The following is a 27,194-nucleotide window of genomic DNA, read 5'->3' as shown; positions in this document are numbered from 1 at the left end:
GTTTTGTCATTCGTTTGTTAGTTTGTGTTGTTTTTTTTGTTTTTGTTTTGTTTTTTTGTTTTTTTTTTTAACATGGGCGGTACACCTGCAGCTGTCCATGGTGCTGAGGCACCTTTCAATTTTGTCTTTTTTCAAACAACGTTGTCACGATGTCATATCATCCACGAAAGGTCGACATATTGACACGAAAGCATGACTGAGATCCGAGTTTATTGAGTTTATATCGGAGGGAGCAGCGTCCGTTGACAGTGAAAGCAGCCCCCACACACAGCTGTGGTGGCGGAGGGATATTAACTGCCTGCGTCCACGCAACTCTGCACCGACAATTGGAGAAAGGGAATTGGAGAGAAAATACGAGACCGTAGCGACTTGTACAGAATAGAATGTACAAATGAACTAAAGTCCTCAACCATCATTTAAACTGTAAAATACGGAAAGTAGACGGACCGGAGTTTGGTTTCCGATTACACTCCGCCCTTTCCGCTGAATCCATTGTGTGGTGTGTTGGGAAGAGAGAGGGAGAGAGACGGAGGGTGCGCACTAGTTGCCGACGCGCATTGACATCGCCCTAACGTTGCTCCTCGATCAGGGCCATCTTTGCTTGTCCTCGCCGGTGACAGTGTGTGGACAGTTTATTCCAGTGGTCATTAAAGCCCGATGATTAATAAATAGCACATCTCTCCTAACGAGCCGTCTGAAGCGAGAGAGCGGAAGCGAGAGAAACCCCACGACTCCGTGCCTCCATTCTTTCCTTCGATACCCTTCACATCTCACGGCAAAAAGAGGGCGAGACAGGAGAGGCGGCGATACAACATGGATGAGGAATATGATGTGATCGTTTTGGGCACCGGTCTTACAGTAAGTAGTCAGTCAGGCCTCTTATGCGCTTGCACGGGAACAAAAAAAACAAACAAACAAACAAACAAACAAAAAAAACAGGGCGGGATGCGTGAACTTCCATGTGGTTATTATGGGCAGCGAGTCGACGCAGGCCCGTTATCCTCCGTGTATTCGTGGCTGGAAGTGAAAGGCTTCCTGCATCCCAGTGAGCCAGCAAAAAATAATAATATGGAAAAAGTCCAAATAAATGCGTTTTATGGATGTTATTAGACTCAAACGCAATCTGTGCACAAAGACAAAAGAAAAACAACTACTAGGGGTTTGATTTATTTTTGTATTAATGTTGCACAAGCCGGCTCGGCGGGGTGTTACACCCAGTAGCATCTTTTAGGCGTAACCCTCCAGTGTGTCATGGTCCTCTTTGCATAGACAGGCCTCCATCCCGACGCTGGCGCAGGCCTGGGATCGCGCTATTAGAGCCGCTGTCGTTGCTTTAAAACCAAGCAAGCAAGCAAACAAACAAAAACCCGTAGTCATTAAGTGCAAGTTGCGTGGAACACAAATAGTGCAGGTTATCGGCTTTTAATGTGGATTTTTGCCTGTGTCAAAAGTGACTGTTGGTGTTACTCGCAGTGGGTGTCATATTTCTTTCCGGTGTGTTCGGACTGCCTCGGCGATACGTGTTAATGACGCGCTGCTGTTGTGTTGATAGCTGTCGCCAGCGGCATTAGACGTCGTAAGGATAAAAAAAAAATAATAATAACAGTATTAATTTCAGAAACAAGCTCTTTGCGCATGCGTGCGACGTGTCTCCTCTCCCCCCAACTTCCCCTTCTGGCCTTCGTGTGTTTAGTGTCTCCTTCCCCGTGGGAGACTTCGTCATCCTGTCTGTGCTGTTGCAAAGTCTGATCATTGACGGATTTTAGGTGGATCTTTTTTTTTTATTTTTATTTTTTTAAATTGTTTATTTATAAAGCATGTTATTTTGCGTAGGAATGCATTCTGTCTGGGATCATGTCCGTGAATGGGAAAAAGGTTCTGCACATGGACAGGAACCCCTACTATGGTGGCGAGAGCTCCTCCATCACTCCTCTGGAAGAGGTAAGAAAAAAAAGAGAGATTCCCTTGAGAGATCTATAAAACTAATCAATATATTTTAACATCTGCCTGTAAGTCTCATTTTACGTCCTGTGCTCTTGTGCGTCGCTTGCTTCTCTCTGGACTTTCTGCATTCCAACATTTTGCCCTTCTTGGTGTCAGATTGTTTAGTTATTTGTTTAATGAATTTCAGTTATACAAGCGCTTCATTGTGTCAGATGACCACATTATTTTCTTCAATTCCAGCTGTACAAGCGCTTCACTTTGCCAGACTCTCCACCTGAGTCAATGGGCAGAGGCCGGGACTGGAATGTGGACCTCATCCCAAAGTTTCTCATGGCCAACGGTCAGTTCCGCACCACTGATCTGTAGCATGAAGACATTTTTCACCGCTGAACTACCTGGAATTTATTGTCTCTCAGAATAAACCAATGTGGCCAAGAAATGGAAGTGAAATGACTTCTCTATTTTGACGTTGTGGAGCCACAGTGGATGATTTATCTGCTTGTGTGTGTGTGACTGTAGGTCAACTTGTGAAGATGCTGCTATACACAGAGGTGACACGGTACCTGGACTTCAAAGTGGTGGAGGGAAGCTTTGTCTACAAGGGAGGAAAGATCTACAAGGTGCCGTCGACCGAGACTGAGGCACTGGCTTCAAGTAAGCGTCACACTTACAGTTGAGTATCTGCCATTTGTACGCAACGTCCCAGAACACGAAGCCTTTGTCGGGAATTGTTTCCAGACCTGATGGGGATGTTTGAGAAGAGGAGGTTTCGGAAGTTCTTAGTCTTTGTTGCCAATTTTGACGAGAACGACCCCAAGACCTTCGAGGGTGTGGATCCTAAAACTACAACTATGAGGGACGTCTACAAGAAGTTTGACCTCGGCCAGGACATCATTGACTTTACTGGCCACGCCCTCGCCCTCTACAGGACAGACGAGTAAGAGCAACTGCACTCCATGTCCAGCAGTGTCCATGTCAGCTTCATCTTAAGATAAGTTAAGATATTTCCTTTATTAATCCCTCAATGGGGAAATTCACAGTGTTGGCAGCAGCGGTATACACATACTCATACACTCTCATAAAGTGCACATAGTGGACATAAACCTGAGTAAAAATTGTAAAAATATAATTAAAAATATGATAAATGTAATAATAAAGCAGTACAGTTATTACACTGCGGTATCTCTCCGGTCAATAATGGAGCTTCCAGTCCTCTTACAGTCTCATGTGGTGGGTGGGAGCCATTAACCCATATCTGCGTTCACTGCAGCTATCTTGATGTCCCCTGTTTGGAGACCATCAATCGCATCAAGCTGTACAGCGAATCTCTGGCCCGCTACGGGAAGAGCCCCTACCTCTACCCCCTCTACGGCCTGGGAGAGCTGCCGCAGGGCTTTGCCAGGTTTGTCTCCGCAGCCTGCGTCTTAAAAAGCCTTTTCCACAACTGTGAAACACAGTTTACCAGCTCTCGTTGAAATGCCATTGCAGATTGAGTGCAATCTACGGAGGCACCTACATGCTGAACAAGCCCGTGGATGAGATCGTGATGGAAGGCGGCCACGTGGTCGGCGTGAAATCTGAGGGCGAGGTAGGCGTGGCGCTGCAGGGTGAACGAGCTGCGTCAGGTTGTCGGTGGAACGGCGGGATTGACGTCCTCCTCCTCCCCGCTGCAGGTGGCTCGTTGCAAGCAGCTCATCTGCGACCCCAGCTACATCCCCGACCGCGTCCGCAAGGCCGGCCAGGTGATCCGCTTGATCTGCATTCTCAGCCACCCCATCAAAAACACCAACGACGCCAACTCCTGCCAGATCATCATTCCCCAGAATCAGGTTAACCGCAACTCAGGTGAGAACGACCTCGCAGGACACCACCCTCGCTTGGGCGTGTCCGTCCGATCTAGCGCAGCCACAAAAACGCGAGCAGAAAAGCCTCCACTTCCCACTCAATGTTCAGTGAGTTGAATCGACTCGACGGATTCATTTTCTTTTAACCCTTTGTGACTTTGCAGACATCTACGTGTGCATGATCTCCTATGCTCACAATGTGGCAGCTCAGGGCAAGTACATTGCCATCGTCAGCACCACAGTGGAAACCAGCGACCCAGAGGCTGAGATCGAACCGGCCCTGGAGCTTCTGGAGCCCATCGACCAAAAGTCAGCCTTCTTACATTTCATTCATTCATTATTATAAAGGCATTTGACATTGTAAAAACAAAAGTGGAACTAACATAATGATTGCTGTGTGTTTTACAGATTTGTGGCTATCAGTGACCTTTATGAGCCAACAGATGATGGCACTGAGAGCCAGGTAAAATCTTTCTTTCCTTTCAGCTATGCTAACTTTAGCAATGAGTTAAAAAGAAGCTAAATAGATGATGGCAATATAGACTTTGTGCTCTGACGATTCCTTTATTGTTCTTCACATATTGACATTTCATTGTCCTTGAGTAATAAAATTGTCGCTGCACAGCTGGCACATGAATGCCAATCAAGGTTTTATTTTTGTAGCAAACTCTCTATCTTAATACTCAGTATCATGAATAGTTCTGGGCTACATGCACTAACACGCAAATATATTTTAGTTAGATTATAGATCATTTTGGCTTAAGTCATTTTTATATTTTTTGGACTAGGCACGTCAGTTAGCCAGGCAGCCAGTTTGCAGCTGGCGTCCCTGCAGCTGTTAGGCTGATAAAAACACAGCAATATAAAACACACGAAACTGATCATTAATGTGTACAGCACAGTACATCAACCATCAACCAAGGGGTTTCAGATATGCACCTAAGCTGAATATTTATGTTGCGTCACAGGAAAAGCACCTTCACTATAATACTTAGTCTAAAAGTGACAAAAGAAAAGAAAACATAAAACCTTCAACTAAGCAAGTGCTGTATGTAGTGTAGTGTTCTTTGGCTTGCCTGGCATGCTGTCTGGCTAAAGTAAGTTGTACTGTTTTCACTGTTAGCAGTTTTACCATAAATTATAGGCACAATATCGTTGCCACTAAGTGAATGTTGGCATTCTAATGACAGCAGCTGCAGCTGTAGCAGTAACTGTGCAGATACTCAGTGCTCTGATTTGATCTCTCCCAGGTCTTTGCCTCAAGGACCTACGACGCCACCACCCACTTTGAGACCACCTGCAACGACATCAAGGATATCTACAAGCGCATGACTGGCAGCGACTTTGACTTTGAGAACATGAAGCGCAAACAGAACGACGTGTTTGGGGAGGATGAGCAGTGAGCAGTAGAGGGGCTTCCGAGAGAGGGCGTGCCTGGAGAGGAGGCAGGGTGAAGTGGGGCGGGGGGGTGGCAGGGCCTGCGGTAGAGAGAGAGGGGGTGTGGGGGCTTCCAGAGCAGTTGTCAGCATTGAACACATAGGAAGGATACCAGGAAGTTCTTTTGGCTCTGCCCATCTTCAGCCATTTGCCTCCTTTCCCTTGAACCCCCTCTTCTCCCTCTCGCTCTCTTTCTCTCTCTCTCTCTCTCTCTCTCTCGACAAATGTTAAAACACAAATTCTCACAAACACACACACACTCTGTTCAAATACTCACACTCCTCCGTCACCGCAAAGCAGGGTTGATAAGGCCTCTCATTCCATTGTAGATTTTGCCGTATCATCAGTATAATCTTAAATTATTAGAGGTGAGTTTATTACTTGTTGGCGATTTTCAAGGCATTTCATTCTTTCTGTACCGTTTCTCTTCTCATATCAGAGGTCGGGGCGCCTGGGGGACGAACGACAAGCTCTGACATGAGAGATCTGTTCTCGGCTTAGTGTAGAATCCTCTGCAAGGGCCACGTCCCGTTGACATGCATGCATCTTTTACACACGGTAGTAATTGTACATAGACTCGAGTGCTGTATGAAGGCTGGACCATCTCCACGTATCGCTCCTGTCAACCCTGCTTTCACTTTTATCTTACTCGGTCTTTAACCTGTGTTACTTCAGCAGACGCGGCTCAATTTTTGTCAAGAAAAAAACAAAACTGTTGGTCAGGCAAAAGAAAAAAAAAAAGACAAAAAAACACCAAGATGAAGATTTACATTTAAATGGGCTGTTCTGTCAACTGGTAGTGCTCACGTTGCAATGCTGTTGTGTTCCCTGTGCTAGCGGGCAAGCTAACCAGTGGCTATTAACTGTCACCCACTCCACCCCACCATCCCCCCACCCCCTGAGAAAAAATGTTCCTTTTGTTTATCTTTGTTGTGTGATGTCAGTTTTGAATTTGAATAGTTTACTTTCTAACCGTTTAAATTATTGCAGAGTTTTACTTCTATATACTTGGTGCGCCTTTCACTGGCTGAAGTTATGAAGTTTACAGATGTGAGGCTGCAGCTGTGCTCTTCAAGTTGAGCTCTCTTGAGTGGGACCGTGAGAGGGATTGTGAGTCGTTGAGGTGGGCATTTCAGTTGGTTTCTAAAAGAACTGGACTGGGCGCTGGGTAGGAGGTGAGACGGTGCAGGTGAGAGGCTTGTGTCATGCGGGTTCAAGAATGTATGCAGGGAATGTTTCGGCTACGACCTTACATGAGGAGTTTCACTTTTGAGTGAAGAGGGTGAAGACTGAAATTTCGGCTGACAGTGAAAGCACCAGAACGTGTCTTGGTTATTTCAACCCTTGTGTTTGTCATTTAGAGCTCCCTGAGAGACTAACTCCTCTGAACAACTGTACTAACGCGTAAACATGGATACTCCCTAAACTTTGATTGACATTGTAGCTTAGCAGCCACAGCTAAAGGTGGCGCCGCGCAAGAATAAACCAAGATGCTTTTATTTTATTTTTATTTTTATTAATTTTAGCCTTAATTTGGGGTCTGATTTTAAACGCTTTGTGCCCTTTTCAATAATTAACTGTTGCAAGGGAGGGGGCGGGGTCAGTCCTGTGCCAAAAACACTGTGTTGCTGATATTGGCAAAGCTCGCTGACAGTGTTTGGTCGCGCATGTTGCCCTGCAGGTCCTATTGAATACTACAAAAAGGGATTCTGTCTCCTATCACATGTGTGATGGTACACATGGCAGTAGCTGCAGTGCACACACACAGTCAGGAGCTGACTGACCTGTTCCACGGCCGGTCACCCACGAACGATGAAAAGATCATTGTTTGTGCCCAAGAACACTGAAAAAAGTTTGTGTCACCGAATCGACCTTGACAAATCCCCCAACATCTCGCTAAACTCCCAGTGTGTTTGGACTGCTTCTGTGTCTTATTGTTTACGCTTTATTTATTTTGAATATCATTGACATGATGGGGGAAGATTTATGTCAAATGCTGAATATGCTATGCTATTAGTTTTTGCTCCAGGGATTAAAAAATCTCTGAAGTTTTTTTTCTTTTCTTTTTTTTAAGTGATGCACACCTTAATTTATTTTATTTTCCATGTGTTATGATCATTCCAGTGCTTCGTCACAATTTATGCATTCCTTCGAATGATTTTTTTTTTTTTCACGGACGGAGAGCAGAAACAGTCACGACATTGTAGGGCAGAAATCAAGCTCCATACACCCCAAAAGGCTTCACACTGTGGATAATTTAACATTCTGTGTGGATTTCATTCTGGAAAAACGTTCTCCGATTTCAACTGGAACACTGTTTTCTCTGTGAGCGTAGATATATCTCCAAGCCCTCCCTCCCACGCCCCTTTTTTGATTTACTGAAAACCGAAGCGTCGTGTGTGGTTGTACTGTTTTAATTTCCATCCAGTTTGGCATTGGAAACCAGTATTGACAATATCCCTTGAAATTGACTAAAGAAATGGTTCAGGCTGAGTAGTAGAAAACTTACTGTCCTTGTTTGATCACTAGTACGTGAACAATGCCTAATGTCTTGTGTAACAAATAAAAATGAATTAAACTATGAATGAAATGATAGAAAAATAAAAAAAAAAAAGCACATGGCACATGTGGATTTGACCCTGATTTTCTTATATATTTTGTATTATAGATCAAATGACTACATCCAGGTAAGTAACCCGTTGTTCGATAGACTGTCTATACATACATACTGACATTTTTTATATATATACACTGATACTAAACAATAAAACAGCGTCACACAATTTGAAGCAAAACAATTTGGCTTTGCCTTATAATTAATCAAATGGATAAATAAGAGGATTAATCTCATAAATATCTTGGAAGCCGTGAATAGAGTCGGGTGTGAAAGACACACACCTGCAGCATGAGTGGAAACTTTGTGGTTGCCATGCAAACGAGAACACTCACTGCAGAGAGAAATAAAGCTCAGACCTTGAATCTGATGCAACGCAGGATGACAGAACCACTGCATCACTTAGTCCTTGATGTTTTGTTTTTTTCCGCAGTCGTCATCATTGCTTCCATGCAAACAGCCTCATTACCTTTCATTCCTCAAGATGGGCAATGCTTGCCACTGTTGCCTCACTGAGTCCCACATCACGCTTGTCGTCCGTTGCTCAATTTTCCTCGCCACAATAACTGTTGTGACCTGAGCTGCGCCGCAGAGAGGCAGCAGGGTGGAGCCCGCTCAGATAATATTACACATGATCCACCACGTAGCTCTCGTACGGATGACCCAGGAGTCTTTCCACCTGCGCCTTGGGCACCACCCAGCACTTGTCTGCGTGGCGTTTCTGCACTGTGTCCTTTAATGTCTTGTCTTGCAGGATAACTGGCACATGCTCTGACCCCGACCTGAGGATGCCTCTGGCAGAAATTGCCTCCTTGTGAGCACCTCGGGCCGTGTAATCCTGCACCTCGGCTAGACTCACGTCGGCATGCTGAAACTGGCCTGCAGACAGATAAAGGACAGCATTGGTATTAGTGTGTTTATTTAGGTGCTTTGACAAAGTCTATATAATTATTGACTGCATTATTCTTCATGCTATTTTTTTCTCTTTAAAAAATTGAGATTCCTTTCTCACCTCATTTTTAAATTTGGATTATTTTGTTGAGATTTTCCCAGGTTTTGTGAACTGTTTTATCTGACTTTTCTACAACAATGAGGGACTGAATTTGCTCTCTGTGGTGTTGTTACAAGAACCTTAGGCTCAAACATGGTTAACTAGGTTAGTTATCGCTATCGATTAACAGAAGAGGGCATCATCATCATATTCAACAGAGAAAAGCTTGAGTCTTCATACCAAGAAGGCCTTGCGTTGTAGCCGACAGTCCCCGTCCGTCTGCAATGTAAAAGCCCATGTGAGCCATCTGGAGGTAGCTGGGGTGTTTATACTGGTGGAACAGGACCAGGAACTGCACTCCTCTGGCCAGCTCTATCCAGCAGCTTTGGTGATGGTCCACAGAGATTGTCATGCCCTGCCTCGTCACCGATCCTTGTTGATTAACGGGAAGGATGTCCCGCCCTTCCCCTTCCACTACGACGGCGTCTAATGAAAGGGTGATGGTGAGGTCGCCAAAAGCACCAGTGTCTGACGAAATGGTAAGCTGGTCGAAGTAGGTTCGAGAGCGTTCCTCTACACCATGTTTGGAGGGAGCTCCCACCAGGTGGCCATCAACAATGATTCCTGCAGGGAAATGGAACATTTCTGTCATCATTTGTGTCAGAAGGCCTTGAAACTTTGCCTGATAAAAGATTGATATTGATAGTTGTTTAACGTACTGTATTTCACTAATTGGGATTAAAAATGTCACTTCATAATTTAAATGTTCGCCAGACTTTTATGCTGTACCAACGGGCTAACCTACAAGGCTACTGTGGCAGGTCAGTAAATACAGCTGGGAGACATATTTTACACAGCCAATTCCACAACCCGTTAACATCAGCGTCGTCCACCATTTGCCTCAAATAAGATATATATATGCCACAGCTTGCTCACGTCTGACAGTAACTAACCATGTGGCAGAGCCGGCCAAGGCTACAAATCAAAATGCCAGAACACCTGTAGTTGCTGATCAAACGTGCACATTCAAACACAATATACCAATAGCTGTTTCTTCCTTCAGACATACCTCTCTCCGGGTCCTCTAGCAATCTGAGAACATCATTTGCCCTGCCATCTACTGTGAAACACAGGTTGTGATTCAGCTTTGGCAGTTGGACCACAAAATGAGGATCTCCATCAACTACAAAAGAAAAAAGGGGGAATTATTACAAAACAAAATTGTGAAGGAACGTACAAAGTGACAGTGTGCTTGGAGAAAAAGATGTGAAAGGTGGATTCTTGACCTGATGAGGAGAAGACCCGTATGGTGCTCAGTCTGGATGAAGGTTCTACAAACATAAGACATTCAACTAAAGGACAGTTCTTCTCACTCCCAAGCGCTGAAACCAATGACAGATCTACACAGGTTTCACCAGCAGTACCATCACTGTCAATTGAAAATCCACCAAATACGTACCAAAAGATTCTGTGTCTGCAGTATCATCCCCTGGAAATTAGACAGACAAGACCAGACAATACCGTTCATATGAAACTGTTCAGGTCCAAAGGCAGCTTAGATGTGAAATTTCACCGAAAGGTTAAAACTTACAGGCATCGTAGTTGAGATCATAGTCGTAGTCGTAAGTTGCATCAAAGTCTGGAAACAAGCAAAGACTTTAGTACTCACTACTCTGAGAAGTAGGTATGGCCATATCAGTGGGAGTACTCACCCTTCACAAGGTCAATATCTGTAAGAATAGCACATAAAATTATTTTATATTATTCCATTACTTGATTTATTTATCATGACTGTTCTTCAATCTTAATATAGTTACTGCAAATAAAATGATAATAATAGAGTCACCTTTTCTCTGAATAAAAGTAGAAACATCTAGAGGAGACAAAACAAGCATGCAGTGAGCAATAAATATGCAAATGCCTGCATCACTGTTATAGTTGTTATGATCTCAGACTCAAGTTAGAACTTACCCAAAAGTCCTGCTGCTTCCCACTGACGTTGCCCATCGGTGACACCAGGCATGGGGATTAAAGTTGCTGCCACAAAGGTAGCGATGCTGGGTTCTGTCTCAAAGTTGGTGTCATTGCTTTCAGCACTTGGGGTCGGAGAGGTGAGCAGGGACGGCAGTTCAGTGAGACCGATCTCAGGCTCAGGAGCTACAGGAGGAGACGTGCTGTGTTCTGTCTCTTCAGTTGCTTTAACAGGTGGAGGTGTTGGCCTCAGTGAGCTGGGCTGTGGAGTGAAAGGTATCTCTGGCCGGACTGTCGGCTCAGTTTTGACTGGGATGGAAGGAATGCTGCTGCCTGTGGTGTGTGTTGGTATTGGAGTGGTGGTTGTGGGAGTGGTTGTTTTCAAAGTGTTGTTCTTCACAGAGGAGATCCTCCCCGGTGCGGGTGGTGACACATTTTTACGAGCACTAACCAGAGATGTGGGCATCTTCCCACCAGCAGCGGGAGGAAGGGAAGAGCCTGTTTTGGAATCAGGTTGGGAAGGGGTGGACTTTTTCCCAGAGAATGGCGCTGGGGCAGTGTTGACAGAGGCGATGGGACTTGGAGATGTTGTGGTTTTCCGGGAAAGTGAAACTCTTGATTTTGGAGTAGAAGTTTTCTTTTTTGGTGGCGGCTGTGGAGGATTCAGTTTCTCCTTGGGTGACCTATGATTAAAAGGTGAGCCAGGCTTCTTTGCAACACCAGCAGCAGATACTTTGGTTGTAGAAGTAGTCGTTGCAGTTGTGGTTGTGGTGGCTGCACTGTTTGGATGTGCAGTCGTAGGAGTTGGGGCTGTTTCATCTGCATCCGGTTTAACTACAACTAAGGAAGTCACCGGTGTCACAAAGTTATATTTAAGGGAGAGGTTGGTGGCCTTGTCTGTTAGGAGCCTCTGGGTTGCGGTATCACTGGTGTTTAATTTGGCCAGGAGTAATTCTTTGATGGTGAAGTAGGCCCAGAGACGGTGCACAAAGTTGGATATGCCGTCCAAGTCTGCGGAGCAGTCAAATGAATCTGTACTTCCGTTCTTCATTGCCTGGGAAGTCAACACATCGTTCTCAAACTTCACTCTCTGCTTCGCATCAGTGGCAGACATTGACACCTTTAAGTCCTTTATGCCTGGTTTGACTTTCCCAGCCACCACCAACTCGGAGCCTTGGAAGTAATTTGGGAACAGGGACCGGGTGATGTCGAATGCCTCTTCATCCAGATATGACAACTGGATGTCTGATAGCAAAGGGCTCGCGACCTCGTCGTAGAAGCCCTTCAGCTGCAGGGCTGCGTCTGCATCCTCGTACACCATGCGAGCCACGCCTCGGTTGTCTAAAGCCAGGCGCTTGAGGAGAAGGAAGTCTGCGTCATCTCCAAAGGCGAGGCCAAACAGAGAAGCGGAACCCAAAGCCTTTTTGGCATTGTTGAGGATGGTGTCACCAGCCGTTACTCCAATGGTTGCCTCTCCATCGGTCAGGAAAACGACCAGCGGAACACGATTGGGTGTGAGGTGTTTGAAAGAGGAGGATGAAGGGTTGATGAGCTGGGCAGCTGAAAGCAGGGCTGCATTGATATTAGTCCCTGTTAGAAAGAAGGTGGAGAGCAACACGAAGAACTGGTTTTAGGTATGGGTTAAAAACATGAAATGGGATTATATCAGAGTGGATTATTCTGATTTGACAATGTTCATTGAACTCACATCCCTCTGCACTGATGCTCCTCACAAAGTCTTTGGCATCTCGCACATTCTGACGAGTTGCACGCACTGTTCGCCCTCTTTTCCAGGTTTGAACCTTATCCGAGAAGGTAATGATGTTGAAGTGGTCTCCCTCTCTCAGGTCCCCAAGTATAGTGTTCATGGCCTGTTTGGTCTACTGACAGACACAAATACAATTAGTGACAAAAGATCAACATTGCTTTTCGTCCCGATGAGGTCAAACAACGGCACCTTTTCTCATCTTAGACCTCAAGATTTGAGGAGGATGACCACTTTACCTGCTTTATCTTGGTTCCAATCATTGAACCGCTGATGTCAATTACAAATATAACATCTTTAGGAACCACGGGGAGTCCTCTGGGTGCGAAATAATGCACAAAGTAGCCATCATGCACCTGAAAAAAGGTAGAAATATAAGAAGATGAGCTTCACTAATGGGAGAGACACATTCCTGCATTGTGAAATGGAATCACGTATGGGAATTAGACAAAATAGATTAGCTGCTGACCTGGACTTCACCGATGGGGTCTCTGAGGTCTACGTCATACTGGATGATGAAGTCTGCATTAAGACCCTTTGCTGAAATGCTAGTCTGCTGCTGGAGAGAGGGGCAGTAGAGAACCTGTGCACAGCTAACTCTCTGCTCAACATGAGTGGAGGCTGGTGGGCTTGCATCACCTTTTGGGACACACAACAGATGGAGGAGAATATGAAGTAATTCAAATAAACAATGGCTGATTAAAAACTAATTCAGTACATTCTTTTCCTTGCTAATTTGACATACCTAAATCGAGGACACAACCCAAACAAAATGTTACTTTCTGAAACTTTGATGGGTTTGAATGCCTCAATTTCTTTCTAGATTGTTTCTTGATGATTGCGTGGCCTACCCAACTGAATATCATGTTTTACCTTGAGCAGTGTTGGAGAGCAGTCTGCTTGTCCTCAGCGGAAGAACTTTAAGGAAACTGATGCCAGTCTGTTCTGAGATACTGATGTCTAAGGTCAGGTTCTGCACCAACTGTCCTGGCTTCACACCGATACTCAGCTCATAGCGGCCGAGACGACGGGATAACAGCTCTTCGTAGGTCAGGGAGAAGTTCATGCGGGCACCAGACGGAACGCTCACTGCTACACGGAACTTCTCAATCTCCCTCTCCCTTGAGGAAAAAGAAAGAAAAGGCAGACAAGAACAGATGTCCGACTGATATTATGAATAAAACACATTATCTTCAGGTTTCGATCGCATGTCATACCATCACTCACGCTGCGCATCACTACAATACAAGATGTACGTCATTAATGTATTGATGACTTTGTCACCAGTCATTGATGACTCATATCATGCCATCGATACCCTCCATATTACATCACAGACTGTCCAGGAGCCAACTAATGCCCTGATCCAAGTCTGGGAGGAGACCCCCCCAGGAGATCATCCATCGTCTCATCAGGAGTATGTCCAGACAATGCACAGAGTGCAAATAGGTACGTGGAGGTCATACACACATGATTTTGAGTATAATTCTGTATCCAGTCCTCAGTGGGTTGAAGATTTTGGTTTCCATTATTCGTTCTTGCATTATTTTGTTGTCAGCGAGTTACATTATGTAAGAAATGAAACTGATCAGCAGCAGTGTTTCATTCGTGAAGATCTGGAGTGATTTAACGGTTCCCTCTATCTTTCTGAGTGGTGTATTTAGCCAACTGTTTACAGCATTAGGGCAAATTTAGAGCTGTGTATTTCAGCACAAAATAATTGACCTTTCTCATCTATGGCAATTTCCCTGAAGGATTGCAATGTATTGTGTATTAATGGGACTGTAAGCGTTTGAATGTGACAAAATATTTGCATGAAACTCACTTTGTGGCAACCAGTCCAGCTGTTTTTCCTTGCTTCTTAGCAGCGTCGTAGATTTTTCTCGCAGCAGCTCTCTCCGTCACCTGGGCCAAGTAAGCTTTGCCATTGGAGGTGCTGATGGGAAAGAGAAACACTTCTTCAATAATTCACAACCCAATTCTGATAAAAGAAACATACATTTTCTGCCGAAAGAAATTATTTACTTGATTTTGCACCTTTTACGTTCGAGGTGTGCTTCACAAACATGCATTGTGCTTGTGTACAAATATAGTTGACGTAGTGTGAGGAGTGTGTGTGTGTGTGTGTGTGGGAGGAGGCGTCACAAGGAGGTTCCGTGGAAAAGAGTAATTTCCTTCTAAAAACAGCATTAATGAAGAGGGATCGTGCAGGCTGATGACGCTCTGATGGGTGCTGCCATGCGCTCGGCAGCCAAATCCCAACCACAGCTACTGCAGCGGAGGCCGATCCAATTCACAACAGTGCACTTAGTGGACACCAGTGACCACTGAAGTCATGTGACAAGGTGCTAAATTAAGGTCACGTCCGTTGAACAAATATAACCAAAGAGAAAAAAACATCAAGGGCTAACTAAAATAAACTCCCGGGTTTGAAACGGGTCTTGTTTGGAGAAACAGAGCAGAAAGGCACGGGAGAGCAGAGTGGAAAATGGAGGCACTTGTAGTTGTACGTGTGGCGGGCTGAGGTTTTTTTTTTCGGGAATGACTGTACATCAGTGACCCACGCACAGAACACAGCGCTCTCAGTTTCAGAATGCCAAAGGAGTAACACAACACGTAGCTCCACCCCCTCCACCCCCGTGAGCTTGTTGGCGTGCAGACGGCTGCGTAAGGTCCGAGTGCGCGTGTGAAAATATGAAAGACAGAGAAGCAGTGAAAAAGCGACGTGATGGAATATGTTTTTTTTAAGCCTTAAAACCTCCAGACTCACACATAGTTAAAAAATCGAGGTGTGTGCACACATGTATACTGTGGATTTGTGTGTACGGAGCATATCTAAGCTGGCAGACTGCCTCAGTAAACGGTGTGGGGGAGAGGAGGGGAACTGGGTACACTCCTGTCATTTTCTCGATTAACTTTCTGACGTCTGTCCACAAAGACCCGTATTCATCTGCCCTCAGGTCCCCCCTCCTCCTGACCTGCTTCCGCTCCCAAATCCAGCCCCAGGCTTGGTGTTTGGCCTGCACTGTTGACGTATTTGTTCTGTTTATATTTAGCATTTTCTGGAAAAGAGAGTCGCCGTCTGTGTATTCAAATTATGCATGTCGGCCCCAAACGGAATTGTACATAATCGTGCAATTTCACGTTTGGTTCCCGATTACGAAGCACAGCGTTGTTATCGTGCCTCCCGCTTTCTCACCGTGAAGCAAATGACTTTTTGGCAGGATTTCTTACGTAAAACAGTTCAACCTGATGCCTTTCTCTCCTAGGCTCTCAGTCGAACGACAGTGAAGACAACTCGGAACTGACTCACATGGTGAAGTTGGAGATGAAAGCTGTGGAGGGCAGGTCCACCTCGAAGGCCGCTTCCTTGGTGATGGGGAGCTGGTTCCATACCGAGCTCTGGACTGTGGTAACGGCATAGCGGGACACCACTGAACACCTCACATGGTAGTCAGTTACCTTCAGCTGGAGACAATTGAAGGAATAAATCACTTAAAGCACTTAATACTAATGAAAGATGCAATTCACATGGATTTTTGGCCATGAACTGAGATTGCAGGAAGGCAGATCGGGCTGTGCCAATAGTGTCGCTTTCTGAGGCTTGTCTAAAGGCCCAATGGGAAATATTTAAAGGGCAAGATAGGCTAGGATTAAATAGGAAGGAGAACACGTGTATTTCTTGTTTAAAAAAAAACAAACTCTAAAAAGAAATAAAGAACTGTGTTTTCACACACCTATAATAAGACTTTATATTTTCTTCAAATGCTGGTCCACCTAAGAATACAGCCATAGTACAATATTGAATATGGATCTGCACAGGGTTTTACAATTCACCCTTAAATCACAACTGGGCCATTAAATACAAACATTGAGCTCCACTCAATGTTTGTATTCTAAATAGACCACACGGAGGAGTTTATTACCTTCAATCTAAAACTGTGTTTCTAAATAAAGTGGAAAAAAACCCCAAAAGGTTCTTGGATAAAAAAAAGAAGAAGTTAAAAATGGCTTTTCAGAATAGTTTTTGCTGAAAAAAAGAACAAAATTATTTGACAGTGAATCATTTGCTTCTATTGAACCCCATCTTCTGCATGCTCCTCCCTCACAAGAGGATGTAAATGAATAATTGGCAACAAAAAAAATTACTTAACCACACACAATCTACTTAGCGCCATGTACATGACAATGTTTAATTTTTATGTTTTGATCCCAATCGCTTCAATAAGTTTCGAGTAATAAATTTACCTAGAAATCCATCAAGGTAAAACATAAAAGATCACGGGTGTGTTGACTCTTTACACAACAGCTACACAGTCATTGGTATGAAGCTACATGATTCCTTTTCTGAAAAAAAAAAGCTATACGTTACTCATCTAAAAGTGAGAGATTGTTAAGCGCACACACACACACACACACACACACACACACACACACACACACACACACACACACACACACAAACAATTCACACAGATTCCACTGCAAAATACCACTGGGGGAAACTCCACTTTCTGTACTTTCATATAATGCTTGTGCTGTTACTCTGAGAGGCAGGTATCTGCGAGAGCAAACTGGTGTGACAACACTGCTGTGAGACGCAGGAGTGGCGTTCTGTCAAGACCCAGACACACTGGCTGTGGCTTGTGTTGCTAAATTGGTGCACGTTTGATGCCAAAAGAACTGAGGGGAAACCACAGTGCAGCTCTTGATGATATTTATCTTATACTAAAACAGTGCTGAGAGAAGCAAACCATGACTGGCAGCACGCACACACACACACACGCACACACACACACACACACACACGCACACACACACGTCTAAAAAAAGTTTTTTTTTGACAATTTCTTTCTAGATGCACAAACTCACCACTGGTTTTGTTGCTTTGCTTTGACGTTTGGCCCTCTGCAAAAACAACAAAACAAAAACACCAAAGCCAAGGTTAAAAAGTGCTTTTCAGACAGCCATCAATGGCACAGTTATGATATGGCACCTAATATCATTTAATGGTGCCACAGTTTGCTCTCCCTCTAATTCGGGGAGTGATCTCCGCAGTCTGCGTGTATGACGGGGTTGGGTCAAGGTGTTATGTCAAAATACTCCAGTGAATCAAAGCCATTCATGAATGGAGGGGAAGTGGAACTGGAAATAAATGCCTTTACTGTACACAGGGCCAGCAAAGGTTGCACGCTCTGGTCCTGAATGCTAATATTGCACACAAGTCATTGCTGTGTCAATATATTACCACATATCCTGCAAATTTAACATAAACAAACAGCCTAACGAGCCGAAGATCAGTAAATGGCAAGAAGAACATTCTGTAATTAATTAATTCAATGATGAAATGAAAAGTATGTGGAAGACAAGTAGAAGCTGGGGAAAAAAAGGTGAATTCAGATAATCGAGAAAAAAAAGAAGAGAGATGCGTGTAGGCGTATAAAACATCGATGGATTCAAGGAAAAAAAAAAACAAAAAACCTGAAAGAGACGATTTGATCCCGGGTTCGCTTCGCCATTCCCGGTGTATCCCTCCTGCACGTGGAAGGTGAAGAGAAGCAAAAGGCACCGAACTTTTAAGTCCATCGCGTCTGAAGCGGCTCGGGGCTCCACGGTGAACTCCGGTGTCGAGGCGTCAGCGGCTCAGATGGAGCTCGCTCAGCAGCATCTTCAGGTTGTTGTTGTTGTTGTTGTTGCTTTTTTTTTTTTTTTACTTGTTCCTCCTTGTTTACCGCAGTCTCGACTCGTGATTTCCGACCCAGATGCGTGCGTCGTCTGTCGTTTCTGGGGTGCCAGAAAACGCGCCTGTGCGGTTCTCTCCCAGAGTGGCGCTGGATGTGCGCAGGGCGACTCCAAAGGTTGCGTTCAAGCATACTGGAAATTTCGCGGAGGTGCGGGAGAAATGAGGGATTATTAACCCCCTGCTGGCCTGAGCGAGAAGATCACCTCCTCTCACCGAAACACCGCTCAACGTTGATTTTAAATATCCACTCCGTTGAATTCCTTGTACTATAACTTTTTAATGGTCCATGTTTATGCCACCACACACCTGCATGCTCACATCAGAATGATTTTCTGCACATCATCAAGCTGGAGGCTGTAGTTTATTGAGACAGTTTCACGTAAAGCAACTTAAACAGCAGCGTTTCATCAACAGGACAAATGTCACGGTTCAACCGGAACACATCTCTTTTGTGTGTTTAGGTGCTGTCCATGGTCCTGTTTCTGAAGAATTGTTCTTTAGAAAACCATCATTACATTGTTTCACTCTTCGACACTCTAGGCCCAGCCGACGACCTCGTTCATCACTTCGCTCTGTGACATCTTACAACACATTATCTCTCTTATCTTTACAAAGTGCAAAATTGTTTTGTCTTTCGTAAACAAGGTGACATTTTAAGGGGTCGGGGGAGTAGCTAAGAGAAGCAGACAGGAACATTTCACATGCAAGCTGAAGGAATCCACTTAACGAGTTCAGTCCAATTTCTTTTGCAAAAATCCATTCAGTCTAACACGGGAGTGCGTGTCTAATGTCTATTGTTTTAAACAACACATCTCTGTGCTTCTCTGCTTATCATGGACTGTGTGCTTCATTCTGTATGATGCCAGAAAGCACCTTGCTACCTCTCCCCAATGGTTTGTTGTAAGACCACATTGGGGGATATCTTTTTTTTTTTTTTTTTTTTTGCCCCCTTCCAAACATGTGGAAGGTACAAGTTTTTTTGTTTTTTGTTTTTTAATGGGAGGCTGTAAACGGAAGGCTAAGTTTGCTGTTTTCTAGGTCTTTCAAATTAAGGTTGCTTCACTGGAGCACATGATCAAAAATAAAAATCTGTCAATGGTAAGAATATGGGACCTTCCAGTGAATCTGAGAAAACTGTCATCCTCTTGCATCAACCACATTTAGATGTGTTCAGGCGCCGTCTGCAGAGCGTCCTCCGTCTTCCTGTTGATGTCCACATTCTGCAATTAAAAACATAACAGACAAAAACCAGTGAGAGTCACAATGTGTCAAATTCTAAAGGGATAGTTCACTCAAAAGTTCACTCAAAAGTTCACTCAAAAGTTCCAGTGTCAATTTGCAGAAGCTCTGAACTCCAGATTCAAAACAACTGCTATAGTTCCCATAAGGAGTCACACAACCCAATGACAAACTGAAGCACATTTCAGACTCTTTGGCAGTGATGTGTAAAGAATGTTTTCAACTGTGTCAAAGTTCACACCAAGTTAGTGCGCAGCCAGATACAACTATAGGAAATATACTATGCTAAAAAAAAGACAAAATGGAAGCAAATCATGGCAACAACGAGTGAATTTGAGTTCAAATTGTTTCTGTTACTAGAAGGCATTTTACACAATTGCATTATTTGTTAAACTGAGGCATGCATTGCAATACGAATTAATGGCCTAGTCTCAATTCTTTATCTTTTTTGACCCTTACAGAGTTTTTTTTAATGTATCCAACCCACAACACTTTCGAACCCGCTGTCATCAACACTCACTGATTTGCAAAGATCGCCGTATGCCTCAGGACTAATGGTTGCAGAATGGAACCACCTATTATGACACCCAGCGGGAACTTACCACAGGCCTCTCCCTGTGCGTGTTGACTGCTTCAATGTTGAGGAAAAATGGCTCCACTTTACACCCTGTGTGCATGGAGAAGGACCATTAAAGACAGATGAAAAGGTAAACGCTGAATGCCTCTTCCACTCAGTGACACCTACCGTACGCTACGGGGGTGAGTTTGAGCACTGTGTGCAGGGGGCACCTCAGGTATGGCAACTCATCTGTGAGAGGAGGTGGGAAAACAGGACAAACTTAGGCTGGCTGCGCTCTCACAGCAGCTCGTGGAAGAAGATTGAATTCAGCTGCTGGATTTTAGTACCTGCAGGTTTGTCCAGGAAATAGGCCAACAGGCAGCGCATTACAGCTTGGTGGCACACGACCAGGACATTTTCCTGCCTTTCAAGCTCCATGATGACTGGTTCCAGACGATGAACGAGGTCTTCATAGGACTGGGTTGCAGACAAAATGTACTTTCAAAATTAGACTCATTCATTTGCCAAGCATGTACGCTGTGAAACGTGTCTTATTCCCTGATTCTAAACATGTGTGACAGGATGTACTGTGCTGTGGTTGAAAGCTCTTTTTTTTTTTTTTTTTTCCATATGTATATATGTATCTTTACATATTTTGCTAGCTCTGCTTTTCAAAAGGACTTCTCAACAGGCAGGTCTGTAAATCTATAATTTGTGACATCACAAACGGCACTGTGCCTGTGTCCACCAAACAGTTAAGCGTAAGATGACTTCGTTTTCAAAATGGTAACCATCCACTAAACCAAGTTAGCAGTTGGAAAAGCACACTGTGGCAGTTGGAGAGAGTTCAGACTCACCTCACCCTTGGGGTAACGATAACGATACTTGTCCTGATCTCTCAGAGCAAATTCCTCTGGAAAATTCTCCTGGATTTCCTCGTAGGTCAGCTCCTCACACACACCCTGTGAAGGGAAAGCAAAAAAGAAAAAAAAGAAGAAAAAAAAAGAAGAACAAATCTATGTATTAAATTATTCCAACACTCGATGTCGTAGTTGTGGACACCATGCACATTGAAACAAAACAAGCACAGGCACCCTAATGGCAAGCAATGAAAAGCCACTGAGTCAACAAAGATGGAATCAATCATGAGAAATATAAATATAATATACAGCAACTCTTTTCACGTAACCCACTTACAGCATCAATCTCATTGAGGGCCTTCCACTGTTCATACTGGACTCCCAGAGCCTCTGCAGTCTGGATGGTCCTCTTCATATGGCTTGTCCACACCTTTAGGTCGCGAATATTCTGACCTTTGATGAAGGCAGCCAAAGCATTTGCATACTGGAAATTAAAACAAGAGCGGCTTTCAGGTGCTTTCACTGAAATTGATTTAGAATCAGATGTGGTTTACTGTTTCCACAAAAGGATTGAACAAGATGTACTCACCTTCTGTCCTCGGGGTGACAGGCCTGAATCTCCCCCAATACATCCTAATAGATTGAGTTCGCTCTCTCCGTGGCGGCTCAGATAGATGGATCTCGGCGTGACATGGATGTTCATTAGATAGTAGACTATCCTGCTTTGAATGTGATCCTGGACGCGGTTCACCAGGAACCTGCTGCCCACGTCGAAAATCTTAATGTAGGAGAGCTTCCTGTTTAAAATAAAGCAACGCAGTTAAGGTAGATTGTGTCGTGAGACCTATGGAGATTTCTTTTTCTGTCACAAACAAAAAGACATGCATCAGTACCTGTCTTTCTCATCGTCTATACAGACGTAGCTGGCTCTGTAACACTCGATGCGCTGGATGAAGTCTTGAAGAGCCTCTTCTACGTCTTTGTCCACATAATCTGGACTCCCAGATTTAACTTGCTGGAAAGGAAAGGCATAGGCCTAAGTTAAGAACATACATCCCAGGCAAAACAACAACACATAAACAAAAAAAACAAAACAAAAAAAAACAAAACAAAAAAAATAAAACAAAAAAAACGCGATAATTCTCACCTTAATATTCTCTGCAATAATTTCCGGGTCGTCACAGATTGATTCTACAAAGAAAACCTAAGACAATAAGCAGTTCAAATTACTGAATTGTGGTGGAATAATTAAACAATTACAAAGATGCATTTTTATTATAGTGATTTTTTTAATTTCACCTCACTTTAATTCCCAAGTCAGGAAAGTTCCTGACTGCTTAATATGAAGCAGCAGAAAAGTGATGGTTGGCATTGAGTGGCAGAAAAGAAGAAGCGGGCACGAACAGCGAGCCTCCATCCAAAAGCAACAAAATCCTGCCATCTCAATCCGACCGGCAGAGACTCCAGGAAGTCATTTAGACAGAAAAAACATTGGTCGAACATATTTCTGTGCCTATTAAACCTCTGATTTAATCTTTTAAAAAATGTTTGAAAAACCCTTTTCCAACTGGAAAGGATTTTATTTGTTGAGCTTGAGAGGTGCAGACCGGGAGAAGCTTACGAAAGTGAACACCCAGCTGCTTCTTTCTCCTTACGCCCTGACTAAAAACAATGGTGCTTTGTCTGTCTTCATTTAAAAAAAAAAGTGAAACCATGCTTTTCAGTGACAGCATAGCAAGATATGATTCCCTCCAACCATGTACACTCACTTTGTAGCCCTTCTCCTTGGCAAAACTATTGATGATTGCCCTCCTCTCCCTGGTGGTGTTGGTAGCATCAAAAACCTGAACAGGACAGGATGTTGCTGTTTTTAATACATTCATGTTATGATGGCAAAATTAAATGCATTTACAAATTCTCCCACTTTAAAGTGACTGAAGAGAGAGACAGAGAGACAGAGAGAAAATTAAAACACCAGCTCACTCAATGATTTATGTCAAGACTTGCCGTGATGAGTTAAAGTCAGAGCACTCAGTTAAACTTGAAAATCATTAAATCATTAAATCATTATTATTAAATATATATATAATAATACCATTCAGGCTAAGCTACAATTTCAACAACATAAAGACTGTATATTAGGTAATAGAAAAAAAATCCCGATAAGACAACATAAAAAAAAATGTATAGGACATTTTCACTTGTCCTCTCACTCACAGCAACTTGTCCTTCCTCCTTTGTGAAGTAGGTGGTGACGTCTCTCAGAGCAGCAGCTGCACAGGCCCTGACAAAAACACGGCAAGAGTTAACACTTGAGACAAAGATAAAAGATAAAAATGAATCAGGTGTCATCATAACACATCATAAATCTGGTTATTGTGCACAGTGGCATGCTCTATCTCTCTTACTTCCTGATCTTCATGGCCTCTTCATTATCAGGTTTGAAGAACTCAAAGTTCCTGTAGGTCTTGACGGCCTCCCTGCGGTACTGGCCCACGTTGAACACTATGACAGACGAGTAGCAAAGGGGATAGACGCAGAGATTTTTATTTTTTTTGCGAACAAGTGATACTTCAAGTGACTCAGTTGAGTGACGAGAACTGACTTTTCGTTGCCACTCCGATCCAGTTCAGGTAGCGAGTGAGCTTCTTGGAGATGTACGTCTTCCCTCTGGCTGGTAATCCCACCATCACGATTATTGTAGGAGAGTTACAAAGCTGCGGCACCGAGGCTGAGGTGAAGGCAAACACAGTCGTATCAAACACGCAACCATGTACTCATGCTGCAGGTGTGACACGACAGCTGCTGGGGCCTGGCCGTGACGCAGCTCTCCCAGGTTCGCCACTGCAACCTGGGGACCATGTGTCGTGTCTGTGTCACTGAGAAGTTAATCTTCATTAAGAGGGAGACTAATAGCCCTGAGGTGAGCTTGAACGTCTGGGCCAAGAGGGCAAAGACAGTTCTGAGGCTAATCTGTTCGCCTGTATGTGGCTGCATGTTCGCACCCTGAAAACAGTCCAGGAACAAAACAAATCCAACAACAGACTCACAGAAAAGCCAACTACAAATAGAAAAAGAAGTCATATTTCAAAAGAAAAATCAGCAGTGACATCTTTATCAGCAGAACAGAAATATGCACTGCACCATATGGCCGACAATCTGCCACTGTGTTTAGGTGCTTAGAAGCAAGCAAGCAAGGCTCAGGTTTGATTTGCACTGCAGTATTCACAGGATAAACACTATTCACACACTGCAAATAAAAAACAGTTAAGGAAGAGGGAACCCTTGAAACAACAACAACAACAACAACAACAACAACAACAACAACAACAACATGTGTGTTTCTTACCCAGCCACCATGATTCACATGTTGCACGTTTGTCAGTCAGTGGCGTTAGAAAACACCAGTAATTTATAAAGGAGACGGCAGTGAGTTACGCCCGTGTCCGTCTGTCCATACAAGCACAGGGACAGTGTCAGCCCTCCAGGCTGTTCGATTATCAATGGAATATGCTGCGTCGGCAAAATGCTTCACTGGACCACGTCAGACACTGAACAGAGAGCCAACTGGACGCGAGCTTGTCTAGTCTGGCTGTCATCCATTCATAGCAGCATCACCCACCCACCTCTCTACCCCCATTCCCAGACTGCTGCCAGCCTACCTGGACGAGACAGGACAGATCAGACCCTGAGGGTCAAGACGAGTCGTTCAAAACACTTGCTTTGACCATTGCTGCATACAGATTTACCAATTCAGGTTGAAAGTTAGCAGAACAAATCTGGCCTCATCACCTTCAGCTACAGTCCGCTGCACTTACATCCCCTCCTGCGGTTGAAATTGCGGTAGCCCACCCATGGCACCCAGATCTTCAGCAGAGGGGTCTGCGTGAGCCTCTGCTGCTCCAGGGACGCGCTGATGGTGAGAGCCATGATGAGGCCTGAGCAGGCAGCAGGTGAAGGAGTGAGTTGAAGCAGCCAGAGGAGAGCTGCATGGGTCCGCCTCACTAGAACTCTACCCTCTGCAGATCAGCTGACTGGGGCTGAGGAGCAGCACTTTGTCTGGAGGGAGGGGTGAGGGAGGTTGTGAGGCCTTGCGGCTGCTCGGCCTCTCCATCTGTTTCATGATGATTTTTAAAGGGCTTGACTGAAGCTCAGGGCAGCGCTGAGCCGCTCATGTGACATGTGCGAGTCAGCTGGTCTCACAGAGCAGCGCAATCATGTGAGACCCTGGAAAGAAACTGACAAGTTCTTCAAATTCAAATGAGCACGCAAGACGCCCAGACGGGTACAGTGGCAGTTTTCGTTTCTCACCACTAGGCGGAGCTGTAACCCTGAACCGTCTGGCAGTGCAACTTTTAAACACGTAATCAACAGAGAAAAAAAAGGATGAAATGGATACGCACAAGTGGGCAGCTTACTTTCCCTTAAAACAGGAATGATGATGCTGTCATCTTTTTTTTATGTAAATGGTTCTGACTCAGATGACAGTGCTGTGAATACTCAAACATATTGCCGGCTTAACACTCAATGATGATTTTGCTTATGTAACTTATACGACACTATTTATTCTCGTCTGTGTATAAAACTGTATCAAGGCCAGATGACAAAGTTCTAAGCTTTATCTTATACATGTATGTATGTATATATATATATATTTATATATACACACCGTTAATACTGTTTAAAGGAATACCAGAGAAACCATTTTGCATGAGGTCAGCCTTGTGCAAAATACATGTTACCGATACCTCCTTAACAAATATGAAGTCTTTCTAGCAGCTTTATTGACTCAGTTTGCTTTCTATTGCTTCCTCAATATAACCCTGCCAGGTTAGTGACGCCACCCCTCACTTTGTCCCGCCCACAAAGACTGCGTCATGGCTGCCTTGTTATGATCCCTTTTCTAAACATGTGGAGGGTAGAGAAGCATTTTTTTTGTTAACCTTAGTTAAATGAGGCTGCTCCAAAGGATCCTGGGAAAATGCAGCAAAACTGCATCCAGAATGGGAACTTTAAGTTAAAAACTATTTTATCTTAGTATGAACGCAGTTTTTTTTCAGGCAGAAATGGCCACTAACAACTAGTGAATCCTGCCCTTTTCTGTATAAAGTCTCGAAAGAAGCTCAACAGCTTTGACTCAAATCAACAAAACAATCAAACATGCTATGAGCCAAAAATAGTGACGGCAAAGCCCAGCAGGTCTGTGGTGATCAGTTGGCTGCAACTTCACTACGTGTGTGTATGAACATACCATGTATATGTTGTGTGTTCAGTTGCAGGCCCCTTTGTTGCCCCAGCCCGCTGTTCCTATGTGCCAGTGTGTCTTAAAACATAAAAACAAGGCAAATGGAGAGTGAGGCAATTCCTCGCAGAGCCGCGCACTCTTATCACTCCTCTTCCTGTTTTATTCTCCTATTCAGAGGCTCGTGGCACTGGTGCAGCTGCCTCACTCAACGAGGAAGCTATTTCAGCTCTGCATGAGGCGTTGCATTACATGGTGACACATGGATTTATATTTTTACTCATGTGCCTGTTGCACACGCTGTACATGTTAGTCAAAAATGCCTGGTTGTTTTTGGCAAGCTCGTGGCAGAGGCGATCTCACCTGCACTGTCACACCTGCGGCGCCTCATGTACTCCAGCTGGGGAAGCTCCATTCTGCACGACTCTTCAGTGAGGCTCGCAGCCGAGTGGCTAGAGACCCATACGCACAAACAACACACTGGATTAGGTGGCCCCGAAGCGACGGAACCAATGTTCTTTTTAAAGAAGCTGAGCCCCCCTCCTGCCGGTGTGTTCTCAACAGCCCCCTCGAGTCCTCTTTCTTCATGACACATGGACATACGATAGCAGCTCACTGGGCTTGTCCTTTAATGTTTGCCAGGGCTAGAGTTCACAATGTACACACATGGCAGGGAGAAGCGGAGCTCTGAGGGTGTGTCATGACAAAGTGCAAAGGTCGCTGAAAGGGTGACTGTTTTTGTTCCTCGCGCTCACATGACAATATTTATGATTTGCATGTGTGGGGCCCATAGTTCTTATTATGGACAGTACTTCATGATCTCATTTGATTTGTTTTTAACACATGCATGTGTATCTGGTTTAATAAACAGCTGCGAGAGTGGACATGTCAGCTGTGTCTTGCAAGTGGCTCATATGTTCTCTTCAAGAAATCAAGGAAGGTCTCTGAAGCATAATAGCCAAAGACATGCAGCCGCTGGAAGCCA

General features: G+C 44.3%; 3 protein-coding genes across 4 annotated transcripts; 1 reads left to right on the top strand and 2 right to left on the bottom strand.

Moving 5' to 3' along the window:
• The first annotated feature begins 286 nt into the window (after positions 1–286).
• gdi1 (GDP dissociation inhibitor 1) lies at positions 287–7,868 on the top strand. Its single transcript, XM_076042411.1, has 11 exons — positions 287–858; positions 1,834–1,941; positions 2,185–2,284; positions 2,464–2,598; positions 2,683–2,881; positions 3,215–3,346; positions 3,433–3,532; positions 3,618–3,789; positions 3,953–4,097; positions 4,197–4,251; positions 5,039–7,868. Exons 1-11 carry the CDS (start codon positions 814–816, stop codon positions 5,189–5,191), a joined length of 1,344 nt encoding a protein of 447 aa, XP_075898526.1. The 5' UTR covers positions 287–813; the 3' UTR covers positions 5,192–7,868.
• Positions 7,869–7,968: 100 nt separating this feature from the next.
• Positions 7,969–18,343, bottom strand: itih6 (inter-alpha-trypsin inhibitor heavy chain family member 6). The gene is made up of 17 exons (XM_076042409.1): positions 18,048–18,343; positions 17,439–17,474; positions 15,880–16,034; positions 14,392–14,502; positions 13,440–13,687; positions 13,036–13,205; positions 12,806–12,922; positions 12,510–12,681; positions 10,802–12,391; positions 10,677–10,703; positions 10,543–10,560; positions 10,422–10,469; positions 10,290–10,319; positions 10,117–10,161; positions 9,900–10,013; positions 9,071–9,454; positions 7,969–8,718 (listed from the first exon to the last, which is right to left on the bottom strand). The coding sequence occupies exons 1-17, from the start codon at positions 18,150–18,152 to the stop codon at positions 8,465–8,467; spliced, it is 3,624 nt and encodes a 1,207-aa protein (XP_075898524.1). The 5' UTR covers positions 18,153–18,343; the 3' UTR covers positions 7,969–8,464.
• A 308-nt stretch (positions 18,344–18,651) lies between these two features.
• Positions 18,652–26,850, bottom strand: pfkfb1 (6-phosphofructo-2-kinase/fructose-2,6-biphosphatase 1). 2 transcript variants are annotated; one of them, XM_076041749.1, is made up of 14 exons: positions 26,573–26,850; positions 23,573–23,698; positions 23,376–23,472; positions 23,185–23,251; positions 22,737–22,811; positions 22,115–22,171; positions 21,861–21,982; positions 21,557–21,764; positions 21,305–21,451; positions 20,965–21,069; positions 20,455–20,584; positions 20,294–20,356; positions 20,151–20,215; positions 18,652–19,529 (listed from the first exon to the last, which is right to left on the bottom strand). In XM_076041749.1, exons 1-14 carry the CDS (start codon positions 26,808–26,810, stop codon positions 19,470–19,472), a joined length of 1,560 nt encoding a protein of 519 aa, XP_075897864.1. In that variant the 5' UTR covers positions 26,811–26,850; the 3' UTR covers positions 18,652–19,469. The 2 variants fall into 2 exon arrangements, with proteins under 2 accessions (XP_075897864.1, XP_075897865.1); XM_076041750.1 differs by lacking the exon at positions 26,573–26,850 and adding an exon at positions 24,786–25,268.
• Positions 26,851–27,194: the final 344 nt, after the last annotated feature.

This window comes from Nelusetta ayraudi, unplaced genomic scaffold, assembly GCF_046127955.1.
Source record: "Nelusetta ayraudi isolate G7.1 ecotype Tasmania unplaced genomic scaffold, CSIRO-AGI_Nayr_v1 ptg000070l, whole genome shotgun sequence".
In the NCBI taxonomy this organism is placed as follows: domain Eukaryota; kingdom Metazoa; phylum Chordata; class Actinopteri; order Tetraodontiformes; family Monacanthidae; genus Nelusetta; species Nelusetta ayraudi.
Note: the sequence above shows the minus strand (reverse complement) of the source record. Positions and strands in the feature narration are given on the sequence as shown.

Excerpts from the sequence above, each read along its gene's own strand:
- gdi1 (XM_076042411.1), top strand. The coding sequence starts at position 814 with ATGGATGAGGAATATGATGTGATCGTTTTGGGCACCGGTCTTACA. Across the intron at positions 3,347-3,432 it reads CTGCCGCAGGGCTTTGCCAG|ATTGAGTGCAATCTACGGAG; the intron begins GTTTGTCTCCGC and ends ATGCCATTGCAG. Across the intron at positions 4,098-4,196 it reads CTGGAGCCCATCGACCAAAA|ATTTGTGGCTATCAGTGACC; the intron begins GTCAGCCTTCTT and ends TGTGTTTTACAG.
- itih6 (XM_076042409.1), bottom strand. The coding sequence starts at position 18,152 with ATGGACTTAAAAGTTCGGTGCCTTTTGCTTCTCTTCACCTTCCACGTG. Across the intron at positions 12,682-12,805 it reads TTGGAACCAAGATAAAGCAG|ACCAAACAGGCCATGAACAC; the intron begins GTAAAGTGGTCA and ends GTCTGTCAGTAG. Across the intron at positions 10,704-10,801 it reads GGAAGCAGCAGGACTTTTGG|ATGTTTCTACTTTTATTCAG; the intron begins GTAAGTTCTAAC and ends TGTCTCCTCTAG.
- pfkfb1 (XM_076041749.1), bottom strand. The coding sequence starts at position 26,810 with ATGTCCATGTGTCATGAAGAAAGAGGACTCGAGGGGGCTGTTGAGAAC. Across the intron at positions 23,252-23,375 it reads GAGGCCATGAAGATCAGGAA|GGCCTGTGCAGCTGCTGCTC; the intron begins GTAAGAGAGATA and ends TGTTTTTGTCAG. Across the intron at positions 21,765-21,860 it reads ATAGACGATGAGAAAGACAG|GAAGCTCTCCTACATTAAGA; the intron begins GTACTGATGCAT and ends TATTTTAAACAG.